This window comes from Neofelis nebulosa, chromosome 8 (genome assembly GCF_028018385.1).
Source record: "Neofelis nebulosa isolate mNeoNeb1 chromosome 8, mNeoNeb1.pri, whole genome shotgun sequence".
In the NCBI taxonomy this organism is placed as follows: Eukaryota; Metazoa; Chordata; class Mammalia; order Carnivora; family Felidae; genus Neofelis; species Neofelis nebulosa.
Window position 1 is genome coordinate 40,767,428 of NC_080789.1, and position 12,667 is coordinate 40,780,094.

The 12,667-nt window shown below is 38.0% G+C and overlaps 1 protein-coding gene across 7 annotated transcripts in view; it reads right to left on the reverse strand.

Moving 5' to 3' along the window:
• The window catches only part of NAV3 (neuron navigator 3), a 595,128-nt gene that overhangs the window by 81,543 nt on the left and 500,918 nt on the right, over window positions 1–12,667 (reverse strand). For 4 of the 7 annotated variants that reach the window (XM_058741945.1, XM_058741948.1, XM_058741942.1 and 1 more), the window contains exons 13-17: window positions 11,573–11,705; window positions 10,367–10,637; window positions 8,494–9,202; window positions 5,946–6,434; window positions 602–643 (exon numbers count right to left, since the gene is read on the reverse strand). In XM_058741945.1, the coding sequence (XP_058597928.1) occupies window positions 602–643; window positions 5,946–6,434; window positions 8,494–9,202; window positions 10,367–10,637; window positions 11,573–11,705 (1,644 nt within the window). The remainder of the gene's footprint in view (window positions 1–601; window positions 644–5,945; window positions 6,435–8,493; window positions 9,203–10,366; window positions 10,638–11,572; window positions 11,706–12,667) is intronic. The other 3 variants (XM_058741946.1, XM_058741944.1, XM_058741947.1) reach the window with 3 other exon arrangements.

Below are 12,667 nucleotides of genomic sequence, written 5' to 3' on the forward strand. Positions count from 1 at the left end.
TCATTTTAGTTTTTATGATGAACTGAATGATTATTTTGATATTATTACGTAATACTGGAGTAATCCATATCTAAATTGACCAGCACTCCTGAAAAACAGAAATTAAAATTCTTGAGTTTCTACCAAAAGGATTCTGTAAAAATTCATTCCTTAATTACAATAGTTGTCCTCTGATGATGAAAATATATTTTCTTTGATTCAAATTAGAGCATCCTTCAACCTTTCAACATTAACTGGCCACATCTGTAGACTATATGGGTTGAGGTTTTGCAAGCATATGCCTCCAAGATGCTAAAGTTAGGGAAGTCAATTTTTTTTTTTTAATTTACAGAAGTTGGGTTCTGAAATCTACCAAATGTTGCTATCCCCCAAATAATGGTATTTACATTGGATTTAATGAGTCTTGAGCCCTACAGGTATCTCTAACCTGAAGCTTATCCCACCAAATCCTCAGGCCAGAGAAAACATCAGGATGAAAAGTGATGCCATCCTCAATGGCAGATATGTCATTGCAAACAAAGAAAGAAGAGGGAAAGAGACAGCACACAGAGTTTACATAACAACAATGAAAGGCAGCAATTGTGCTGAGAGAAATATATACCTTAGTCCCTTTTTGGGTAGTGTATTTCTGTCAAGCTGCATGCTGTTAAAACAAAGAAAACCCCTAAGGACATAATGTAAACAAAAACCTCAAAATTACACATCCAACAAAAATGATTCACTAAACTACACAAAATAAAATTTCTGTAACACACATTTAATGTTTAACTTACTGGAAAAGGACAACTAAAGGTGACCAGATGTCCTTTGTTGTAACACATTCAATGACAATTTAGTGACAGGATCATGAGCAGGTAGATTAAATGACATGTTAACATTATTCCCCAGTAGATTCTATTTATTTCCTCCTATGGTAGTTTTTGCTTCCCTGTGCAACTGACTAGACTCTCTCACTGTGATTTCATATGTAGGAGAGTCATGTGTGGAAATCAGATAGATCTGCTCTGCCTAAGTTAAAGTGACCACTTCTAATGGACAGAGGAGAGGTAAAACACCATTTGATATTTACTTTTGTATTCAGATTATTTTTATGAAAAACAAAGGCAGATTTATTCTATTTGCATATAAGACAAGAAAAATAATATGTAATAAATATCTGCTTGAAACGTCATGGTTTTTGGCACCATTTATTTAAATACTTAATGAAATTATGCCATCTTTTGGAAATTATGTTAGGTATTTCAAAGGCTATACATTGTATCAGTCAAAGTATTTTAAAGAATCTCAATCGGTCATAGAAAGAGATGAAAGGATGTGTCTGGAGAAAATGAGAAATGGCCTCTCTAAAAATAGAAGAGGGTGTCAACAGCTAAACGGGACAAGTCTAGGGATTTCTGTTATAATCTCTGGCATGTGGATAACCAAAGAATAAAATTAATTTGAATTTGCAGAATAATAGCTCTCTTCCAGTAGAACCCCCAATGATCAAAATTAAATACACAGGATATGCATGATGGGAATGATATAACACAAATGCAAACACATCGACTTGAAAATCAATCACTCAAAATCAAAGCTAAAATGTTTTCTTCTGTGGGTACTCCATTATTTAGCACTGCTGTAGAAAGCCACCAAAGACATTATATGACTTTATTTATAGGGAATGTCCACAAAAGGTAATTACTCAGTTATGTAGAGGCTAGTTCTAGTGTACGTTTTGACTACAGAAGTTTTTTGAATAGTGTGGATAGGCAAACAAAAAGGAATCGTATTGAACAAATATGAAAAACCTGTAAATATGAACTACGGTTGTGCTAAAGCATTAATATGGTCACAAGCCATTTTAAAGATGACCTTTGTCTTGTGTGCAAATTTATTAAAGCTTAACATTGCAGAGGAAATTGAAAAGAGGCATTGTTTGCCAACATTATCAATTGTATAACATGTATATGTTTCTAGCACACAGAGAATTTAATGGAAAAAAAAAAACCTCAGAAAAAATGCATTTAAATTTACCAATATAAGTTAAAACTTGAAGTAGAAACATCTGTTTGAATCTGGATATTAATGGTTTTATAAGTAGACACTTCTCACATATCCCGAAAGGTCACAAATTCACTGCTTGCAGGGCCAGCAGGCAGTGGGAACGAGGGAAGTAAGGCTCTCAGCCAGCAGTCTGAGGAGGTCACGCATTGTCTATTTAAAGGCAATAGATGCTGTGCAGAATTGTGCAGGCAAGTTTGCTCCATGTGATATGTAAAAACAAGCCAGAAATTTCTAAAGGTGGTTACTACTTTCAATTATTTTTTTAATGTTTATTTACTTTTGAGAGAGAGAGAGAGCACAAGCAGGGGAGGGGCACAGAGGATCCAAAGCGGGCTCTGTGCTGTCAGCAGAGAGCCCGATGTGGGGCTTGAACTCACAAACTGTGAGATAACGACCTGAGCCAAAGTCTGATGCTCAACCAACTGAGCCACCCAGGCACCTCAAAATTATTTTTACAGTTTGGTTATTTTATAAAAAAAGAAAGCAAACTAAACAAAATAACTGTAAACTGGTTGTGGCTCCAGGGCCATCAATGATCTGGGGCAGCTAGAGAGAAAATTACTGAAGAGCTTTTGGTTATTATTTATTATTTTATGATATTTTAATGAAGAGGAATTTAAATTAAAAAATGACTGATTCAATAACATTGAGATGTGAATATATCAATAAAATATTTGAAATTGTAGATAAACAGGTAAGGCATGAACTTATACACATCTCTATCATATCATTCTAGTTACTTTGTTTTAAATATTTATACTCTAGCATACTTTCTCTCAGATGGCTCTTTGGTTTCCTTAGTATTCCCAACATACTGCTCCCTGCTTAATTAGAATTAAGCCAGAATGTCTGATAGGATCTAATTTTCTCTTCAATAGATCATAAACTTTCTTGAATGAACTTTAAAGGATTAGAATAAATTGCTACTGCCTGCAGTTTTGTTTCTAAGAAAGGAAAAGTACAACCTATCATATCAAAAATTATTTTGATCCAGTAATTTACTAGGAGGAACTAATTAATATTTATATTACATATTATATATGAAAGTATTTTATTGTTCAAATTTAATATTCATCAGTACATTTCACTGAAAATCCAGGGCAAAATATGCATTTACCTAAAATTAGGCTTTTTGGGGCACCTGGGTGGCTCAGTCGGTTAAACGTTGGACTTCGGTTCAGGTCATGATCTCATGGTTTGTGGATGCAAGCCCTGCATCGGGCTCTGTGCTCACAGCTCAGAGCCTGGAGCCTGCTCCGGATTCTGGGTCTCCCTCTCTCTCTGCCCCTCCCCTGCTTGTGCTCTGCCACTCTCTCTCTCAAAAATAAATAAACATTAAAAAAATTTAAAAAATAAAATTAGTCTATTTAAGATTTATTTTAGAAAAATTATTTATATTTTTAATACTGGGATACTTCCATTGGTAAAACTGGTCTATTTCAAAAACTGAACAACAATAATAACAAAAGATTTGCTTAAGGAAAATAAGTAACTGCATATTTGCTGGTGTATTTCTAAGTGAAAATGTATATTGGCTACTGCTAAAATATAAATCAAAGTAAAATACTAACATTGCATTTATATCTATAAACCTCAATGTTATCATCTGGTTTGATTTGACGGTTACTTGGTTATAAATACTTACTTGACTATTTTTGATATCTGAATGCCAAAGAAATAGGTTGATGGCTCAAAGGTCAACTTGTTGCAGCCATATTTATGATTTAAAAAAATCAGTGTTTTGGAGGGTGATTCGGGTTAATAAAAAATCACCTATTTGCAGTGTGCTTAGTTTGGTTATAAAAGTGTTATTTGGGTTTCTCACATATGAGTACACAATCAAAGATACAAACTATAGACTGTTAACAGATTTTCAATATACAGTAAAACCTTGGATTGTGAATAACTTGTTTTCCAAGTGTTCTGCAAGAGGAGCAAACCTTTCTAATACATTTTAACTTGATAAATAAGTGATGTCTTGCAACATGAGTAGTACGTGATGCCAAACGTCACATGATCAAAACTCAGCCAATGGTTCTTGAAATTCGATTTGATATCTGAGTGCTTTCGATTACAAGCATGTTTCCAGAATGAATTATACTTGCAAACCAAGGCTTTGCTGTAATTTGATTTACTCGTTAAAAGTTTTGAAAATGACATATGAGGATACCCATTCACCTGAAAGGGCAGAAACTCAAATCTAAGATGCTGTAGAAAGCCTAACTTCTGAGATAGAAAATGAAATGAAACAGTACTTACAACCACTGTTTTTGTGTATGCAGCTGGTCTTTATGCCTGCTATCTATCATGAGAAAACTAGAAGGTATATAGATGCAAACACCTACAGTTTAATCTCTATTACCCAGTTCTTTGTCTTGTGTCTCTTGGCCCAGTTATTTATTTATGAAGAAAAATGTTATTTTGTAATTAGCAGCCCACCATAGGAACTATCAAGCATAAATATTTCAGTTCTAAAATTCTTGGATCAGGGGGATGTCTTATGGGCATTGCTGTCCATGTACCATGAGGGGGCAGGGATGTACAGTGGCATGGAAGCAACGCTCAGCATTTTACAAAGGCAAGAGAAACAGAAGAGCAACGGGAAATCCCGGATTAAGGGACAACCAGTGCCATGCGGTAAGAGCTTTAGTTGACCTTTAAAAAAATGATTCTGGGAATAAGGCTGGAAGTCTGGAAAAGAGGTGATATGTCAGAATGACTAACAGACTGAACAAAAGTTTAGGAAATGATCTGAGGCATTTTCATCGGCTAGTGGTGCTTTCCCCAATAACATAATTAAGACATATGGCCAAGACCATTTCTGAAAAGTTGTAGGTGTGTCAAGAAACAAATAACATTAAGTTAATCTGGGAGAAAGTGGCCATTTCAGGGCATTTTCCTGGGGGAAAGAGTCAGTACCAAAGTATCTGAGAAAGGATTTTTGGGGTGAGAGAATCTAAAGGCATTTTGGTCAGCAGTGACACTTTCTGGTAAGTATATTAGGTAAGGAATGCCTTCTTATGTTCTTTTTAAGTTAAAAAAAAATCTCATTAAACCAATGGGAAACACTTTGTAATGTGATTTATTCTCAAGGGGCCTATTTTTTTTTTAATTTTTTTAACATTTATTTATTATGGAAAGACAGAGAGACACAGAGCATGAGCAGGGGAGGGGTAGGGAGAGGGGGAGACATAGAATCTGAAGCAGGCTCCAGGCTCTGAGCTGTCATCACAGAGCCCGACACGGGGCTCGAACCCACAAACTGCGAGATCATGACCTGAGCCGAAGTCGGTCGCTTAACCAACTGAGCCACCCAGGCACCTCAAGGGGTCTATTAAAAATATCACTGCTGCTATTAATTTTCTTTAAGCATTCATACCTGACAGTTGATTTTTTTTTCCAATTCAGCTAGGATTCTCCAGTGATCTTTTTGCTATTTTCCCAGAGAAGTGATAATAAAACAAACTTAACATATTGCTCAGAGCATGATCGTCAAATCCATTTACATTCGGTCTTTAAAAATACTCAAATTATCATAAGGAGCTCTGTTATCTTGGAGCTCAGGCCAAATCGCTAACATGTCTGGAGAAGACATCATTTAATACACAAACACAGGCTTTGAATTTTATTCAAATCGCCTATCTGGTATATATGTACGCATTCATATTAAGAAACTTAATTATGCAACTATCCTATCCGTGATGGCATTTTTTCCCCCTTCTACATACTTGGCAATATGCACAAACAAAAGGCCCGTTAATCTCACATCCCTTGAATCGTCTGTTCCCTTGCGGAGTGGCTCTCCCATGGACCTCAAGGGAATTTAGTGGGGCAGGAGGGTAGGCGCAGGGTAGGGAGGAGGCGGCGAAGACTTCGTCGATGCCTCTAGGAAAGCTCACCTTTCTGAGAGAGTAGATCTCACACTACCCGTTCTCATGAGCAGGCTTTGCACCTCGTGAGCGCCTGTGGTCAGTCCGGACAGGGAGCCATGATGGCTGAGGGGGAGGTCAATAGACTCAGAGCTCGTATGGAGGCTAGTCATGGACTGGTAACTCGGAGTGTCCTTGCTGCCGGCAGAGGAACTGCTCAGATTGGCAGCCCACACGAGACCACCCGAGGTGAAAGAGTGAACCGACGCCGGGCTGGAAGCCAACGAGTGACTTAAGCTTATAACGTCTGTAGTTAAGTCTGAGGGTTTATTGAAGAGAGGGCTGCTGCTGCCACTCAGCCCACCAGCACTGCCCATGCTGCCCGTACCAGACGACGGTGACTCCAGACTGCCTTGCCGCGCTAAAGTGGTACTAGGACTGGGCATTACTGAGGAGGATTTCACACCCTCAGTATTAGGTGCAGGGGCAGATTTGCCACCTGCCTTGGCACCAAACAACCTAAAAGAAAAACAAATAACAACTTCAGTTGTTCCAAGAAACCGACATCCACACTCAATATTTAGGGTTACAGTACACAGAGCCAAGCGTGCTTCGGTGTGCCCAGCCACCAAGCACTTCCCGTCTCCGTGTCAACGAACGTTACGAGCTTGCACTTCTTAATGTCGTGCCAAAAAATGTCTCGTATCACCATAAGGGTCAGTCGGTACTGGGCCGCCGCCCACACGGTGGGGGGAAGCGGGCAGAACAAAAGGAGATCAAACATGAAAGTCCCTGGTTTTCACAGTTTAAGTGATCATGAGAGTTTTTGAAGAAAGAGAGCTTGAGCACATATGCTGGTACCTATTTACAGAGCCATTATAATGAAACAACTTCTACGCATTCGGTATGTAACACTTAAAATCTTCTCTCTCTTTTCTCTCTCTCTCTCTCTCTCTCTTTTTTTTTTTTTTTTTTCTCTCTCATTGTAACAGTCTGTTCAAAATCTAAAAGGAATGCTTAAGGCAAGGTTCGGGAGGTTATGTTATGTGGCTGGTGGCCTGAGTGGCTGTCAGAGAGCAGTTGGTTAGAAACAAGATTGGACACTGTTGGCAACATGTTGGTTTGTGTGCGTTTTCCTCAAGAGAGACCAAAGGGTTTTATGTCAGTTGCCAGTGCTATTCAAATACATATTTATAATAGTGATTTGAAACAGAGTTGGTGCTAACTTGGATGTTGGAGTTCAGTTCAGAAAACATTTTAGTTTTGTAAATGAAGCAGATGATATCATCGAATTTATGTAAATATGGAAATAAAGTGATATGGAGTAATGGCATAATGATTACTAACTAATTAAGTTGCAATGAAATCCATATTTCCTACAGTGAAGTATTTTATGACGAATATGAGAAATTGTTTCATAGGTAATGGGCCACTGGAGGGCACTATTGGCTTTTATTTAAGCAAGAGAAATAATTACTCCCACGATAAGTCATTATTCTTTCGGATGATATTCAACATTTCAAAAAGCCAGTTTTTCAGAATTAATATTGCTACTGAGGAATATAACCTCCAGGTTTTCAAACAATCATGTAACTGAGATTGCTTGAAATGTAAAAGTAAATGTTTCAAGACCCTTTATTTCCCAGTTTGGTCATCATAATAAAAACAAACATTAAACATACTTAACACATAATGAACTATAAATCATACTCTATCATATCATAGATGAGGAAACAGACCCAGAGAGGTTCAACCATTTGTCGCAAGTCTTTAACCACATGTATTTCCCTGCCACTTAAAACACAGTAGTATTTAAAAACAATGATATCTCACAGCAGAATTCCACATATTTAATATCGAAGACAGTCCTCATATAGAAACTAAGTTATGCTGCTTATCAGTCATATAAAGGAAAGCGATGAAGCTAGAAAATCTAGCTCATTCCTTAGTTGTAACCCTGTGTGAAATATCCAAATATCCATGATATCGTGCCTTGATTTTCATTAATCTGTCAAGATCGGGTACTACATCAATCTGTCCAATGTAATCTTTTACAAGAAAAACAATTTCGTCTACGTTCATGATCATTTGACTCATTAAGAGCCAGCAAGATAATAAACACTGGAAACAAATACCAACAGTCATAAAGGCCCATTTTGCTTTATTTGTAATTGTGGAAAGGAGAGATGGAAATCTATGGAAATTTTATAAGCGATCACTTTATTTTATCACTACCCCTAGGTATTGCCATCTGCTCTTAAGTTTCTTATAAATGCTGTTTTTATGTTGCTAATATTAGATGAGAATGGAACTGGGAAGCTTGAGCATTTCTCAAAATGAACTCCATTTTTTATTTTTATTTTTTGCTGGTTATTTACACGACCAGCTTTTTAAAACTCACTGTACTCAGAAACTGAATAAAAGATTCTAAGATTATACATACCTTACAATATATATGTAGGGTATATTTACTCAGGATATAGGATTGTGGACACACATATTTTATAGACGCACGGTTTACATGTCTCCTACGGCAGAGCATACTCTATTTTCCCAGCATCATCTTACACACTCTTACCTTCGGAAGGTAGGTGAGGCAATGTCAGGATACTTGGATCCCGGCTGCCTGAGCCCTTGTGTCCCGCAGGCGCTAGCAGAGGTGGGGCTGGATTTGGGGGACCCTGACAGAGAAACGCTCTCTGAATCTGAGACGGCCACTTTTTCCTTTTCCTTGTCTGTTTGGTTGACAGTGACGGGACTCGAGCGCCCTGATCCAATCTTAGTAGGTTCTCTGAGCTTCGAGGTGGTGGCGCCAGCCGACTTGCTGCTGACATTGGAATCAATACTGCTGGTGCTGGACCTGTGGCCACCTCGGCCGGGGATGCCGCTCGCGCTGGACTTGGAAGGGCGGGGCAGGCTGCGGTACTGCAGGGACGACTTGGAGCTCACGTGCAGCACGCCGTCGTCCTGATTCTGTGAGCCGTCCAGACTGGTTTTCCTCCCGGCGCTGGACTTCCCACCGATGGCAGCCGACTTGGGAATTTTACCCAGTGTTGCCGATCCGCTTGTAATTGTGGCTCCACTGCTCGTGATCATAGTAGATGAGCCTACCCCGCTTGACTTCTTAAACCCAAAAGAGCCGGGAGCAGTAGATCTTCCAATGCCCGAAGGGGGCTTTTTCCCCTCGTCTCCACTGCTTTTTCCTGCATCTGAAGGAGACCTTTGTAGGGATGATCCTTTTAGAGGACTTTTGCCTTTCTCGGAAGCTTTGGCATCATCGGTTTTCCCTAATTAACGAGAAATACACAAATATGCATGCCGGCACGCTTCGATTTCATAATACTCTTTCTCTAAACCATGTGTAAAAAATGTGAACACATCTTTATGTTACTTCAGTTCCGAAATATGGATTAATATATTGAGAGGGTTGAGTACAAAGCTATAAAATTATGGCTTTTAGAGGAAATGTGATAAGTGATGGAGATAAAATGGAAACACATATTTTTGCAATTTATTATTGTCTTTTATCTCACAATTCTCTTCTTTTATCAGGATAGCACTTAATCTTATCAAGCTAAGTGCCAGAAAAAGAATTCACTTGAATATATATAAGATGATTATATTTAGAGTACCCTGGTACATCACTAATTCGGGTGGCAATATTTAAAATTGGGCACCGTTTCCTTTTTTTCTTTCTTCTAACTTTATTTATTTATTTTGAGAGAGACAGAGAGAGAGAGAAAGAGAACATGAACAGGGGAGGGACAGAGAAAGGGAGAGAGAGAATCCCAACCAGACTCTGTGCTCCTAGCACAGAGCCTGACGTGGGGCTTGAACCCACAAACTATGAGATCATGGCCTGAGCAGAAATCAAGAGTCGGACACTTAACCAACTAAGTGCCCATAAAATTAGGCGCCATTTTAAAAACAGGGAGAGAATCTTAAAAAAAAAAGAAAGAAAAGATGGTAAAATTTGGCAGAATTCTTTCACTCTCTTCTTTCATAAAGTGTAATTCACAAATGATGTTTCAAATCTCCAGAATTCCAACCCATTAGATTAGTGTGATTGTTCTTGCCTCTCAGTGGTGGTAGTAAAAATTAGAGGTATGCTTACCATAAATATTCCCAACTTTCATAAGGAAGTCAGAAAGAAAGCAATCTTGTTTTTATTAGGCAGACTTCTTTTATTTGCACACGAACAGAAATGACAGTGGCAGAATAGACACTCAATAGCCCCAAATTATGATGGTGCTCTCTAGAGAATGCCAAATTGTTGTATTCATGTGGACTTCTATGGTAAAGTATGTGAAATTTACATAGGAAAAAAATAACTATACAGAGAAGAATAGGATTTAATTAAAAAATAAAGCTATCATTAAAGAGAACCAAGACTGAATGGAAGCTATAAATTAAAACCTTTTTGCATAACAGCTGTGAAATGACAAGCTTACCAGGGGTCTTGAGTGCACTTGTTCCAGCTTTCTGCCTAGATGACGCTCCCCCTTGGGCAGACATGCCTCTTCTCCAGGAACCTGTCTGGGAGATGGACAGGGAGGCTTTCTGCCCTGTCTTCTCGGGGTCTTCAGGAAGTCCTGAGGAAATAGCCTTCCACTTGCCGCCACTATCCCCATGGCTGTCGAGGTCCTCTTCTGTTTTCTTCAGCTCCTCGGTAGCATCCCATGTCTCATCTGTTGTAGAACGTTTCTCTGAGTCTGTCTTCAGCTATGAGGAAAATATTACAAAGAAACTTTGTGCAGAAAAATCTATGAAGTGTGAATAGGCATTGCAATGTACTTTCAGATAACTGGTTAAAAAAAAAAAAGCAGCACTGATTTTTATTTCAAAAGAATCCCAGAGACTCCTATTTTTATCTCTGCCTTCTTAATTTAAGTTTCATTAATTTTAGTCACATAATTCTCACTTGCACATATTAGAGAATGTCAGAATAAATATGTGCAGAAAACCCCAATTACATACTCCAGAGAGGAAGAAATTTTCTATGTCAAATCTAACAAGGAAAAGTAAGACAAGATAAAACTTAATTATCTAATATCCATTCTTGATTTACGATTCTCAAGAGATGTAGTAATTTATTTCAGAGATCAATACAAAATTAATGAAGAACTATTTAAAGTTAGACTATTAAAATATTTTTTGAGTTAAAAAATATCAATATTATAAAAACAGATATGGTAAAAACAAGTCTTTCTGGGTTGGCTTATAATCAATAGAAAAAAATACATATACACAAGCTGCTTCAGTTTATGCAATTATTTCAGATTAAGGGGTCATGCTATATATATATATATATATATATATATATATATATATACATATATTTAATTTTATTTTAGAGACAGAGAGAAAGAGAATGTGAATGGGGGAGGGGTGCAGAGAGAGAGAGAGAGAGAGAGAGAGAGAGAGAGAGAGAATCTAAAGTAGACTCCATGCTCAGCATGCAGCCTGATGTGGGACTCGATCTTACCACCATGAGATCATGACCTGAGCCAAAATCAAGAGTTGGAGGCTTAACCAACTGAGCCACACAGGTACCCCTGTGCTACATTTTAATCCAATATAAATAGTTGGCAGGGGGGGGGGGGTGGTTGGGGAGAAACCGGCAGAAGCACTGGAAAAAGAAAGAAGGCAATTCTCACCTGCGTGTTCTTCCTGGAAGGGACAGTGATGTTAGAGTAAGAGCTGACTGAGGATGTCGTATTCAAGTCATCTGTGCTGATATTATCGAGGGTGTCACTGAGACCACTGCTCACAGAGCTGCTGTCATCCCAGCTAAAGGCAAGACACACAGCAGCAATGAACTAAACACAGGATGCATAAGGAAGTCACCTATATTTCCATCTAACACTTATCATGTCTTGGAAGGATGATCCTCATTTTTTAAATCTCATGATGAAAAGTTATTGACTTTCCATTTTTCGAGAATCATATTAAATAAGAATTGAACCTCATCTGATATATGCAAAGAATCAGCGCAGATCTGGCCTCCAAGGGAGTGTCTCTAGAATGAATGAAAACACCACAAATACAGCATGGTATTAGGAAAGAATAAAATTAACAATGACTTTTTTTTCCCCCTGGAAAAAGCAACATTGCATATAAGAATTTGTTCTTTGTTCTGAAAATTAAAAAAAAAAAAAAAGAACTGTGCTTTAGTTAGGAATCAAAGTAATTCTTCATTCTTCCTCCTACCTTAGTAACTACTTCTAATGACTCACCAACTTTTGAACATTGAGTTTCACTTCTAGCATATCATTACTCCTGCCATACCTCACAATTTCTGGCCTAGACAATAGACAATACCCTCTTATCTGGCCTTCCTGCCTTTGGTCTTTCTCAATACAACTTGATTGCTAAATTTGGGTCAATGATCAAAAATGATCAAAAATTCACATCTGGCCATGTCACCCCTCCTCTTCACAGACTTCTCTTTACCAAAGCCATAGATTCCAAGATAAAATGCACCTGCCACACAGGATGGACAAAGCAATCCATTGGGGTGTAAGAAAAATATCTGCAATTCTGAATACATTTGTTTTTAATCTAAAGAAGAAAACAATCACATAAGCTATATTAATATTCATGTGCAGGCTAACATGTGCAACCTCATTTAGTCAATGTGCCAGATGATGCAGAAGTAATGTAGGATAAGCAGGGTAACTTGAATGAGAAGAGCAGCTCCACAGTTCCAAGGAGTGGGACATGGTTCTCTTCTTTATTGTCTGTTTCTCAGT